Genomic DNA, 13,190 nt, shown 5'->3' with positions numbered 1-13,190 from the left:
GTCGTTGCGGCGACTGAGGCTGCGCGGGAGATTCGACTTGGCGGCGGCTACTACCCGACGGCGCAGCTGGGACTGCTACTGCCCTGGTTCCTCTCGCCATGGATAACCCGGAAAATGTTTTTCAGTAGGTGTGGGTCTGGTGGGAGGGAGAAGGGTGGGCGGGGGCGTGATCCCCGGCTGCAGGCCGCCGGGGGCTGGCGTACCTGAGTTCGGGCCTAGTGGGCTGTAGGTCCCTGGCCCGCCCCAGACCTGCCTCCCTTGGCCTTCCCGCCCCTTTCCTTGGCCCTGGAGTTTGTACCCTTCCAGCCTCACTACCCCCATCCCTCCCCGGCTGCGCTGCGGGCCACTCGGGAGTCGTGGAGAGGGAGCACAGTGTAGCCGGGACTCTCCGCTGAGACCGCGGGCCTTTGACCGAGCTGCCTCTAGAGTGGCAGTTTGGGGCGGGGGGTGGGGTGGGGGGGCGGTTTGGATGAAATTGAGGCCCCCAGAGCTCCTTGATTGTCTGTAAGGAATTCTGCTCTGGGCAGATCGCCTCGGTGCAAGTAAAATGTCTAACCCCCCAAAAATTAACACTAGCATGTAGGTTTCATGAGAAATTTTCGAAACCACTTATTTTAAAATTCTAGAAAGGGGAAGAACTTAAAATTGCACTATCCCATAATCCCACAATCCCACAATTATTAAAAATCGTTGAGTAATGTGCACTTTAAGGGAAAAAATGTTGCACTGTTTGTCATTTATGTCTACCTGCTAACAATTTTTAAAATTCCCATGTCTTTGCTTTTTATGACTTAGGTGATTTATCCAGACTGTTTCAAATGCATTTAAAACAGTTAAATCTTGTGCTACGGAAATTAAAACTGGTTAGTTTTATTAACACCAGTCTAATATTAACTGGGATCAAAAGACTCAGATCCTTAACTCTGCCTTCAGACTTTTTCTGTAGCCCAGACTGCAAAGGATTTCAATTTTACAGACTCCTCTTCCCCCATTTTAAAATAGAAACCAGATATTTCTGACCTTATTTTGACTTTCCAAAGGCTAATTTGCACTAATGAGCTGAGTGTTTTAGTATTGCTTTACAGTGTATTTAGACCGTATTACTAGGGAAGTGTGATTGGTATCAGATGGGCATCTTACTTTGGGCAGCCTATTACATATGTTTCAGGAGAAAGTTATTTCATAACTTAAATTAGGAACTTTTAAACTGCTTATAAATTGTGGGAGCTTATCTCCTATGATGCACAAGAGGGAGTTTCAAGATGTAGGAATATTTTTTAACTTTTAAAAATAAGTATTACGTTTATGTGGTTAAAAAAGATTTAGGAAAAGTGTTCACTGAGATCTTTATCTGACGGCTCTCCCAATGCCTTGTATGCAACCATTTTTCTAGTTTATTTTTCAAGAATGTAAATATTTATAATAACACGAACATAGGTATGTACATATGTAAGTATGTGTACAATTTCTGCCTTTATTAAACATAAAAAGTAGCAGAGCATATGCACTTTTTTTTTTTTTTTTTTTTTTTGCTTAATGCTATCCTTGGAGATTTTAGTCTGCTATTCCATAGATTCTTTTTTCATTCTTTTTTACAACTGCATGGTATTTCACGTACCATAATTGACCTAAAAAAGTACCCTATTGATGGACACTTGGAGTGCGGACCTTCTTTTGCTATAATAGATAGTGCCATGGTGAAAAATCTTGTACCCACCGTGCTTTTCATGTATCTGTCCTCTAGATTCCTAGGAGTGGGTTTGCTAGATCAAAAGGAAATCTATCTGTAATTCTGGTGATATTATTACCAGTTCCCTTGGCAGGAACTGAGCACACTCCCACCTCCAAGCAAGTTGTAAGTGTGTCTTTTTCCATTACTTCCCGTCTACATTGTTGTCATATTTTTGGAGTTTGGCAGATGAGAAGTTATCTCAGTGAGCAAATTTCTCTCCTTAGAGAGGTTGAGTATTTTTCTGTGAAATGCCTTTTGTTCATTCCTTAAATTGGATTGGGTTTGTTTTTCCCCCCCAATTTCTAGAAGCTCTTTCGTCATCCCCGTTTAGCATTTCTCTCTTAACTCTGCTTGGTGTTTTGTTTATTTGACATAGAGAAGCTTTTTATTTATAAGTAGTCCACTTACCTAGCTTTTTCTTTTGTGGCTTCTGGATTTTGAGTCATAAGAAACTTTGATTTTATTTGTATTGTGAGGTGAAGGCTAGAAGAAAATATTACTTTCAAATTTTTTTTTTCCCTCGAAAAGATCATCGAACTTCTTTGATAGAAACCTGAAAGTCTTCCTTACTTTGGCTCTCTCTTTTACCCAGTGTTCAGTCCCTTCCGCAAGTCTCATTGTCTCTTTCTCCAAAACACCCCAGTTCTGCATTTGAACAGTTCCCATACTGGCTGGGACTCTGCAATAGCTCCGTAACCGTTCTCATCCCCCACCCACTTCGTCACTTAGAGACAGTTTTAAAATACACATTAGATCTCGTCACCCCTCACCTTTCTCCTAACTTAGCTGCTTGGATCTGGCCCTGTCAAACGTTACCCCCTCAGAGAGGCAGGCTTTCCCTGACCGCCCTACCTGAAAACAGTAACCCCCGTCGCACTCTTAGCCCTTCTGTCCTTTGGGTTTTTGTGTTTGTTGTCCCCCTCTGTGTTCTTATTTTACAGATTTCTTTTTGTTGGTTTCTTTATCCTGCTAGCACCTGGGGCCTCTTGGAGAACTTTCTTGGCTTGGCTGGTTTATTTTTTAAGCTGTGGCTGAGTATGCAGAAGTAGGGGCAAGTTCTCAGGGAGCTACAGCCACTGACTTCTGAGCATTGTCATCGGGTGGCCTCCCTCGGGAGCCTGGTGTCCCATTGAGGCCCAGAAAGCAAACTGTGTCCTAGAAGTCCCGATTTGTTAGACCCTGGGCTGTCACGCGCTTCCCTGTTGACTCAGACAGTAAAAAAATCTGCTTACAATACAGGAGACCCAGGTTTGATCCATGGGTTGGGATGATCCCCTGGAGAAGGGAATGGCAACCCACTGCAGTATTCTTGCCTGGAGAACCCCATGGACAAAGAAGGCTGGCGGGCTACAGTCTATGGGGTTGCAAAGAGTCAGACATAACTGGGTGAATAGCCGTGGGCTGTCATGCACCTTTCAAGAGCTCTCTTCACATCTCCAGCTGAGTTCCTAAGCAGCAAGGCGAGGGGTCTGGGTCAACGCCACACCTGGGTCCCAACATTAGAAGGAGGAGCAGCAAAGTTCTGGTGCCCCTCATGGTGGCTGTGACATTGGAACTGGAGACCTTTTATTAATAGCTGCTTCCTGTAGAGCCACCTCAGGGGCCTTGCGTCTTGCTTTCTTCTGGAAACAACGCTGCTTTTGAGTTTCTGACTTCTGAGTGAATACTGTTTTCATTTTTATTATAGCATTTGAATTGATGTCTAAGATTTCTATTTTAAGGTATGTTCATGATAAATATGAAATATAACTTTTGCTTTTAGGAAGTATTCCTAATAATCCCATGTACCTATTTTTCTTCATTCTAGAATGTTTGAAGCCCATATGCAGAGCTACAAGGGCGATGACCCACTTGGTGAATGGGAAAGGTTAGCATTTCATTTATTTTTTTTTTCTATAAACAAACTGTATGCGGCCCTGAAAAATTAACACTGTCGATATTTTTTCTAGTTACATGCAATGGGTAGAAGAGAATTTTCCTGAGAATAAAGAATACTTAACAACTTTATTAGAGCATCTAATGAAGGAATTTTTAGATAAGAAGAGATATCACAATGACCCAAGGTTCATCAATTATTGTCTACAATTTGTAAGTATACTTTCAGAGGTATAATCACATCCCTCGTCATGTTGTACTTTTGCTTTTTACCCCAGATTTTAGGATCAGTTTTTGGGTATTTTTTATTTGATTCCTTATGTTTCTAAGTCATAACTTTTTTTTTTTTTTTTTTAAGTTGTGTGGCCAGAGACTTGTATTTTACAATCTTTTGGCTTCTGTCTTATGGAATCAGTGATTGAATTTTAAAATCCTCCTTCTCTGTAAAGCCTGTAATGTGACAACAGAAGGTAGAAACCAGGCTTCCCTGGTGGCTCAGGTGGTATAGAATCTGCCTGCAATGCAGCAGACCTGCGTTCGACCCCTGGGTCATGAAGATCTCCTGGAGAAGGAAATGGCCACCCACTCCAGTATTCTTGCCTGGGGAATCCCATGGACAGAGGAGCCTAATGGGCTACAGTCCATGGGGTCACAAAGACTGACCCAAGTGAGCGACTAACACTTTCACTTTTCAAGGTAGAAACCTTGAAAAGAAGGTTTGTCAGCTGAGAAGTGTGTTCAGGAAAGAGTAGATAAACAGGCATTCCCTGGTGCTAAAGAGGGTTCCTCAAATAAATTAAATTCATTGTGAATAATTAAGAAAATATTAACTCTCAGAAATGAAATTTAGTGCTAAAAGGAGATAGCTGCCTCAGGTTAGTCTTTCAAAGGTTGGATCTGTTCAATCTTGAAATAAGGCTTGGGGCATGAGTTGTGGTCATAAAATCATGAATGGAATAGATAAAGTAAACAGGAATTTGTTATCTGTCTTTACTAAGTTTCAAAATGTGAGGATTAGACACACCCTGTGGAATTTGAATGAGTACAACTTTATATATTAATATTACGGCACAGAACCTACTGTCTTGGGAAATAGTGGGGGACGCTGAATGTCAAGGAGGGGGATGAGCTGACTTTGAGGCTTGCCATCGGAGGACCACACAGGCCTTCCCCTGCCAAGTACATCATGCTGCCTCCTTGAAGACGAACACTGAGTGTTGTTTGGACTAGGAGCCCCACTGCGCCTGGCAGGGGCCCTTCTCTCATGTCTGTCTGCTTTGGATTTCTGCAGGCCAAGTGCAACAGTGACCTTCACCAGTTTTTTGAGTTTCTGTACAACCACGGTATTGGAACCCAAGCAGCTCCTCTGTACGTAGCCTGGGCCGGGCATCTGGAAGCCCAGGGGGAGCGGCAGCACGCCAATGCCGTTTTTCGGAGAGGAATTCAGAACCAGGCCGAACCTAGAGAGCTGCTGCAACAACAGTACAGGTAGTTTGACAGTGAGACTCCACACAGTGATTCCTACCTTGAAACGTAGTGGTTTGCTCTTTAAAGATTTTTATTGTTATATTTGTACAGGGAAATGCTTCTCATTGGGGAAAATGTGGAATTAGTGTAAAGAAAAACTGTCCAGAAATATTACCATTAATATTTTTGAGCACTTCCTTCCAGTGTCTTTTCTGTGCCTGCGTGTGTGCCTTACTCTCTGTATAACAGTAGTAAACTGCACTGTGTGTCTGTTGTATATGCTGAGCTTTGTGCTGCTCTTAAGAAATTATGGACTTTTATACCACTTAGAAAGTGGTTGTGAAGTCTGTCCCAGAGCAGTGGCATAATTTCATTGTTCTAGAATGGAACATTTGTTTCCATTTTTTTTTTTTTTCACAAAGATCAGCACACGCTTTGTGCTAAGTTACTTCAGTCTTGTCCGACTCTTTGTGACCCCATGGACTGTAGCCCACCGGGCTTCTCTGTCCAAGGGATTTTCCAGGCAAGAATACTGGAGTGGGTTGCCATTTTCTTCTTCAAGGGATCTTCTCGACCCGGGATCGAACCCAAGTCTGCTGCACTGCAGGTGGATTCTTTACTGCTGAGCCACCAGCAAAAGCCTACAATGTGTGCATGTTGTAACATGTGCATATTGATACCCACAGAGCAGGGTACATTTGTTATGTGAATTTATAAAATACTGACATCCATGAGGCAAAAGGAGGAATTTTTCTAATTAAGTGCATTAGGTGTGAAAATAAGCCCAGGTTTTTTTTTTTCTTAATTTTGAAGCAAATCTAAAATTCAACTTTGCAATCTGTTTTAACCTCAGTCTTTATTAGATCACAGTAAGCTGTCTATCCTGTTTAGTTTTCACTCTAATATAAATGCATATTAAACTGTGAATTGTAATCTATATTGATGCCTTTACTGTTGTCTTTTAGGATGTTTCAGACACGCCTCACTGAAACCCATTTGCCTACTCAAGGTAAAATAACACTTTCTAAAATATCCAAAGTATCAGTAACTTAGTCTCTGATTTGCACTGCCTTTTTCCCCTTAAAATCACATCCATCCAGTATTTATTGATTATATTATCTTAGGTAACGGGGAAGACCCTCTGATAATAATAATGCCTGCTTCATAGCCCTGCATAGCAGGGACTCTGTCTTAGCACTTTAAAAGAAAAACTCACCAAAAAAAAAAAAAAGCTTGGCAATTTCATTATAGTTTTAGGATTTTCAAAAAGTAAAAATTACCCCAAATTGAGTGACAATACTTATTCTGGAGTACATCTGTTCTGAATTAAATTAAATGTATTTAATGCAACTTTTAAAGAAATGGAGTTTCTTCTTTGTTTTTTAAGAAATAAAGATTACATTTCAGCAATAAGCACTACTTATCCTGTTTAAAATAGCTAGAGTTTACATTTCTTTCAGGGACTTCCTTGGGCATTTTGAATTGATTAGAAAATAGTTTCTACAACATTACTTTTATTTATAAGGTGTTTTAATTATGTTTTTGAGATAGTGTGAGTGAGTTCATTTTTCAGTGCTACTTATTGAAAGATCAGGGGAATGTATTTGTATTGTATTCATTTAATATGGTTTCACCCTTATTTCTTTTTCTTTCGTGCATTTCGTGTCATAGTAAGAACCTCAGAACCTCTGCATGATGCTCAGATTTTAAATCAAATGGTAACATCAAGCTCAAATCCAGGAAGTAACCCAGCCTGCATTTCTAAGAATCAGGTAATGACAGTTGTAGTTGCGTGGAAACCGGGAAGGGTGCTGAACGGCCAGCCCACCTGCCATTCGTGTCCCTCGGGCACCTCGTTCCTTTGACCTTGTCTCCCAGGACTGAGCTCCACGTCAGCCACCTGTGCTGTGGCGCCTTTCTGGGCCTGTCATCACCCACTGCCCACTTCCAGTGTTAAATGGAAAATCGCTCACTGTCTGACCGTAACTTCCTGTACTTGTCTGACCTGGTGACACCCCTGCATGACCTCCTGCCTTCGCCTGCCCCCCCAGCAGCCTTTGTCCTTCTTTGCTCTGCGGGTCTCCCTTCCCTGGCCCAGGAGTCTCTAGCTTAGGTCACACCCATCTGCAGACACCTGAGTCTACTTCAAATGCTCTGATCCTGGAACTGCCTCCTCAACCAGAGCTCTTCTCTTTCCTGGCAGTTATGCTTCCAGTTTCCCCGTTCACACTTTATGTTTTCCACATTGCCTGTGCTTCCTTTTCTATTCACTGATGCCAAATGATAATTTTTAACTTCTTTTTACTCTCCTCAAACTTGGGGCCTGACTATATCTAACCTCTTTGTCAGGAACTGGCACACTTACTTTCAATGAGACAGCAGAAGCGCTCAGATGACAGCTCCATGTCCTCCACCAACCAGTAAATAACTGGACCCTTGCTTGCCACGGCAGGGGCCAAGTGACTCATCTGCATGTACACGTTCTCTCCGTTCTCCCAGCATCTTTCCTCCTCAGGGTACCGGTGCTCTTTGAGTTTGCTATGGACCTGCTTTAAGCTGAATCCTATGGAAATGCCTCTGTTCCAGGTGCACATGTATTACGTTTCATTAATGTAACACATTCTTAGAAGGAGACTGTGAATTCCAACCTTGACAGATACTCACGCTGCCCCAGTTTACATCCTACTCATGCGTGCCATCTTGTTTGTTTCCTGTTGCCCCAGCTGTAGGCGTCTAGGCAGCAGAGGTGGATCTTGTTCACAGTCAGTGCTCAGGACCTGACATGACACAGATGAGATGTCCAGTAAATACTTGTCTAGTGACTGAATGCTAGCACTGTGGACTCCTGAGCAGAGAACAGTACCAGAAGAAAATGTTAAGAATTTTTTTCTAATGTAGCTATTTGGAATATTAATCTCATTACACTTATGCCCTGTGGCTCAGCCCCTAGACTGTGGGTCTTTCTTATTGGAAGAAGACCCACAGGTCCAAACACTTCTTATTGGACTTTAGTTGTAAAATCTGTCATAAAAGTGATCATGCAAACCAAGGCTTCAGCGATTAATCGTAACTTGAAAGAGCACACATAAATCTACTTGATGACTCAGAGACCCCTCAAGTGTTTCCATATTGCTTTCTGCAGTCGTCTGGATGACGGATTCTTCTCAGATAAGTGATTATTTGTGTTTCTTTCTGTCTTAGGGTCCACAACTTTCTGGAGCAACACCTGCAGCTGGTGATAAAGGGTCGGACACGCAAGTACAATCGGTGCCTTCATCTGACTGATTTTCCTCCCAGAGCCATTGCAGTACACTGTCATAACCGATGTGTTTTTCCCCATTTTAGGGAACAAAGGGTGATCACGATTTCCAAATCAGAATATTCTGCACACCCGTCTGTGGCAGACAAAGCTGATGTTCAGCAGGTTGTCATGTATTGCAAGGAGAAGCTTATTCGCGGAGAATCGGAGTTTTCCTTTGAAGAGCTGAGAGCCCAGAAATACAATCTACGGAGAAAGCATGAACAATGGGGTACTTGCAGTCTTAAATTTGAGATAGCCTAGGTCACTTAACATGATTCTCATCTCTGAGTAATTACATTTGTAGTAGATAATTCATTGTACTGAAAGAATCTCAAAAAAAAAAAATCTCTAGCTCATTCCATCAGAAGCCTAAAACCTTTGTTAAACACTAGTGTAGCATCTACGTTTGTCCAAAGCTTAAACTGATGTCTTGACAGCAAAGCTTAGAGCTGAAACAGCACTAAAGGAGATGTCCATGCCAACGCAGAGATACTTTTAAGCTTTCACATAACATCTGTATGGATTTGAGCTTCTGTATCTAGCAATTCTAAACCCCTGGGTCAGTTATTTATACTATAAAGGATTAATTAAGAACTAGAGTTGAGAAGAGATTTTTCAAAGTCTGCAGCTGTTATAAATAAGACGTTCAGGAGTCCTCTGATCAAAGTGCTGTGCTATTCACGGCTGTGCTGTACAGTGGGCCCTGACTCTGCAGGGAAGACTGGATGTTAGCAGCAGCGTTGGCTCTTCAGTTTACAGCACGTGTTTGCTGTAACAACATGGACCTCAGAGGAAAATGAACCTCTGTTCTCAAGACTTCGACACCATCTGACTATTTGTGCTGTGCCCCCTGTGTTGGCCAATTTTTGTTTATTCATTATTTCTCGTTTGGTTAACAACCGAGAGGACAGTCAGTGACACTCGGGGAGGACCCTTTCGTGCCTTGCACAGATGCTAAATCTGAGCTGGACAGTTTGATTGGTATGTGATGTGGTTATGTTAACCAGTTGCTGGTAATGGGACCGACAGCAGTGTCCTTGACATCCTGACCTTTCAGTGCACTTTACTCTTATTTCTTAGGAAGCACCGAGAAACTTCTATCTTTTAAAAACACTTCCATTTTCAAATGATTTGCACAGTCTTGGTTGTTGAAAGTGCTTGGTATCATACCATGCTATTACCAAATATTTTTGTTGCTTATCATGTACATTTTTATAACTTAGCACCCTGAACTTAAAAGTAACTGTGCTGAGGTTAGGTAAAAATTATAATTGAAAAGTAGTGTTTCAGTTCTAAAAACCTAATACTCTTGGAAAAAGACTAGTAAAAAATAGTTGCCATCTTAAAGATAACCTTTTGCTGATTTTGCACGATTCTTCTGTTGACCTGAGTTTAAATCTCACCTACAAACTATACTTTGTCTTTCCTAAAGTAAATGAAGAGAGGCATTATATGAAAAGGAAAGAAGCAAATGCTTTGGAAGAACAACTATTAAAACAGAAAATGGATGAGCTTCATAAGAAGTTGCACCAAGTGGTGGAGAAGTCGCAGGAGAACCTGCCCTCTTCCCAGGGGACATCTGAGGTGTGTGGGCTCCCCATCGCTTCCCACACCCACTGCAGTGATTTCTGTTGCTGTTTGTCCCTTCCATGCTCTATTTTTAGAGTTAATTCTGATGTCAGTTTAGTTACTAGCTTTCCGAATTATTCCCCCCTCCCCCCACCGAGAACTGGGGGGAAAGACCATCCGACACACTTCCAGCAAGGATGGAAGTCACGTTTAAAGAGCCAGGAGTCAGAGTGACACTGGGCTTCTCAGTACCAGCCCAGAGGACAGTCACAATGCAAGATGAGAAACGAGGTTACAGAACAGGGTGTGTAGTGTGTGTGTGTGTGTGTGTACATTAGTGTATATAGTCCTTTATCTGGTTTTCTTTTTTTTAGGGGAGGTACAATAACTGTTCGGAGAAGGCAATGGCACCCCACTCCAGTACTCTTGCCTGGAAAATCCCATGGACGGAGGAGCCTGGAAGGCTGCAGTCCATGGGGTCGATAAGAGTCAGACATGACTGAGTGACTTCACTTTCACTTTCATGCATTGGAGAAGGAAATGGCAAGCCACTCCAGTGTTCTTGCCTGGAGAATCCCAGGGACGGGAGCCTGGTGGGCTGCCATCTATGGGGTCGCACAGAGTCGGACACAACTGAAGCGACTTAGCAGCAGCAGTAGCACAATGACTGTTACAGAATGAAAATTCAAATATAATGATTAATTTGTATTGAGAAGCCAGCAACACCTGCAGGAATGGGTCTCAGAGCTTGCTTTTCCTATAGACCTACTGTGGCCACATTCCTGTTTTCAGCTCTACCTTCACTTCCATTCTGAGACACGTTCTGCGCTTCTCCGGAGATCACCTCCTGACTGCTGTTTGAGGTGTTAGGATTCCTTTACTGTCATTTTAGTGAGGTTTTGGCAGGATGTGGATGATAAAACACATATTTAAGCCACTGTCTTTAACCAGAAACCTCTCTTAATGAACTTATTTCTGTATATGAGCAGTCTGAGGATGTATTTTCCAAACAGATCTCCAGTTGTCCCTGAGTCATTTATTCACCAGCTCAGCTTTTCCCAATTATGCTCAGTCACTTCAGTCGTGTCCAACTCCTTGCAACCCTATGGACTGTAGCCCACCAGACTCCTCTATCCATGGGATTTCCCAGGCAAGAATACTGGAATGGGTGGCCTTTCCCTTCTCCGAATGGAGATCTTCCCCACCCAGGCATCACACATGCATCTCCTGAATTGCAGATAGATTGTTTACCGCTGAGCCACCGGGGAAGCCCTTAAAATGTCTTTATCGTAGACTTGAGTTTTTAATGTATAAGAGACCATTTCTGAAATGAGCACCTCTGCTTTGGTCAGTAGGCTTCGTCTTGCTCGTTCCATGTTGTGTTTTCTGTAACTTTGTTGCGTGTTTTGATATCTGTGGGAAGGTCTGATGATTGTTTTTTAACATGTTTCTTCAGAAGTAAATATTATGATTATTTTTGCTCTTTACTAATTCAGTAGATAAGAAAATGGTATAGGTCATTTAAATTATCTCTTTTTTGATGACTACTGAGAATAAACTTTATATTTTGTCCATTTGTTTGTGAAATAACTGTTCTTGCCCTAGCTATTTAGTGTTTCCTGAACAATTTGTGAGAATACTTTTACATGCTGAGGAATTAATTCTTTGTCTTTTAACTTGGTAATATAAGAGTGTACATGTGCAGTCTAAGTACATATGAATAGAAAAGCAGAGATTTTAATTAAGTTAAAGGCCTGTGTCCATGTCCTTCCCATGATGAGCCATGCTTTTGTGGCAGTTAGTACAGTTAATATTCATGTTTCCTATTCATTGAGAAAATGGTCACCAAGGGTATTTTAATGGGAAGAACACCATTATGAGCATTTGGTGACATTGATTTGTTAGTATTTTCCCTAAGTAAAGAAAAATGTACCAGTTCTTAAATACTGATGCACGGTCACGGCTGCTATTTAGTGGTTAGAAATACGAAGCACCAGTTGAATCTGTGGTTAAGTAAGCTAGCGAAGCATCCAGCATGGGGTGTGGCCTTGTTGTTGTTGACTGTTCATTTCAAAATACCTAGGGAGCTAAGAGGCTGCCTCAGGAGGCAGGCGTCCACTGAAGACAGATGCCTGTCTTTGGAAAGCCGTAAGACCTAACTGGTAGCCTCGTGGCTTTTTGTCTGTTTGCTTACCGTGAAAGGTCAGTCCAGCATGTTTGGAGCCGCATACAGACTCCCAGCAGGAACTAAGAGCTCCGGGTCTTCCAGCCATCTCTCAGCAGACCTCGAAGAATGTGGACGAGAAACCCAGAGAGGCATCTTCTGTTCCTCGTATGGCGAATGCTGCCACCACTGCTTTGGTGTCCCCAGCCGCCAACCAGAGTGTAGCTTGCCCGGCTCCTTTGGCAGGCCAGCGCGTGACAGATGCCGTGTTTTCAGGGGGCAGCAGAGATGCCAGGTGAGCCAGAGGGGGCCCTAGAGACGGTGGCGGTGGCAATGGTGCGCGGTGGCTTCTTTGTGTGACCTGCAGTAGTGAGAGCAGCGTGCAATTGATGGGCGAGGCTTGTTCCTCAAAATAATTTTTAGATGGGCATGTAGTAGAAAAACCAAATTGCCAAAACATTAGCCCCAAATCATTCAACCTCACTTACTCTGTTTAAGAATATTTGTTCTACTTCATACTTCTCTCTTGAATTAAAAATTCTGATGCCCTGAAACTTAACAATCTTTCTGTAACTGAGGAATATGCAGCTGTTAAACTGAAATTGCCTCTGCTTACCAACTCTGACGGAACATAATGTAGGGGTTATTACAGTCCAGATAGTTCCTTGACTGTTGGATTCTTACTTGATAGTGTGTTCTCATATTCCTTCTGTCGTCCCCTGGGACAGTTTGGGATTAATACCCATTATGCAGTATACCAAAATCTGTCTCATACACTGCTGGGGAGGTTTCTCTCCCCAGTTCTGGGCAGTTTTCCTAGATGGCAGAGATGATAATTATTGTTGTATCACTTGTTCTGCTTATATTATCTTCAATCACTTTGGTGCTCTGTCTCTTTTTTGAAACATATAAAAAATTTTCTTGCTCTTCCAGGAAAAATGAAAGTGAGGCTCCCATCTTTCCCTTGGGCTAAAACCCTTAGCACAGATTATGGTTCTTAAGGACTGGTTCTCCTTGGTGTCTGAGGTTAACCTTACCAATGATTTCCCTTGGAAATAAGATTTTAAATGATCCTGCTTTTG

General features: G+C 42.4%; 1 protein-coding gene across 3 annotated transcripts in view; it reads left to right on the top strand.

The window, feature by feature from the left end:
- BUB1 (BUB1 mitotic checkpoint serine/threonine kinase) overlaps window positions 1–13,190 on the top strand; it is a 33,216-nt gene continuing 20,026 nt past the window's right edge. For 2 of the 3 annotated variants that reach the window (XM_070380056.1, XM_014476956.2), the window contains exons 1-10: window positions 1–124; window positions 3,540–3,599; window positions 3,682–3,820; window positions 4,899–5,095; window positions 6,040–6,083; window positions 6,746–6,846; window positions 8,276–8,328; window positions 8,420–8,604; window positions 9,808–9,959; window positions 12,147–12,403. In XM_070380056.1, coding sequence (XP_070236157.1) covers window positions 99–124; window positions 3,540–3,599; window positions 3,682–3,820; window positions 4,899–5,095; window positions 6,040–6,083; window positions 6,746–6,846; window positions 8,276–8,328; window positions 8,420–8,604; window positions 9,808–9,959; window positions 12,147–12,403 — 1,214 coding nt within the window. In that variant the 5' untranslated portion in view covers window positions 1–98. The remainder of the gene's footprint in view (window positions 125–3,539; window positions 3,600–3,681; window positions 3,821–4,898; window positions 5,096–6,039; window positions 6,084–6,745; window positions 6,847–8,275; window positions 8,329–8,419; window positions 8,605–9,807; window positions 9,960–12,146; window positions 12,404–13,190) is intronic. The other variant, XM_070380055.1, reaches the window with a different exon arrangement.

Source organism: Bos mutus, chromosome 11 (genome assembly GCF_027580195.1).
Source record: "Bos mutus isolate GX-2022 chromosome 11, NWIPB_WYAK_1.1, whole genome shotgun sequence".
In the NCBI taxonomy this organism is placed as follows: domain Eukaryota; kingdom Metazoa; phylum Chordata; class Mammalia; order Artiodactyla; family Bovidae; genus Bos; species Bos mutus.
Note: the sequence above shows the minus strand (reverse complement) of the source record. Positions and strands in the feature narration are given on the sequence as shown.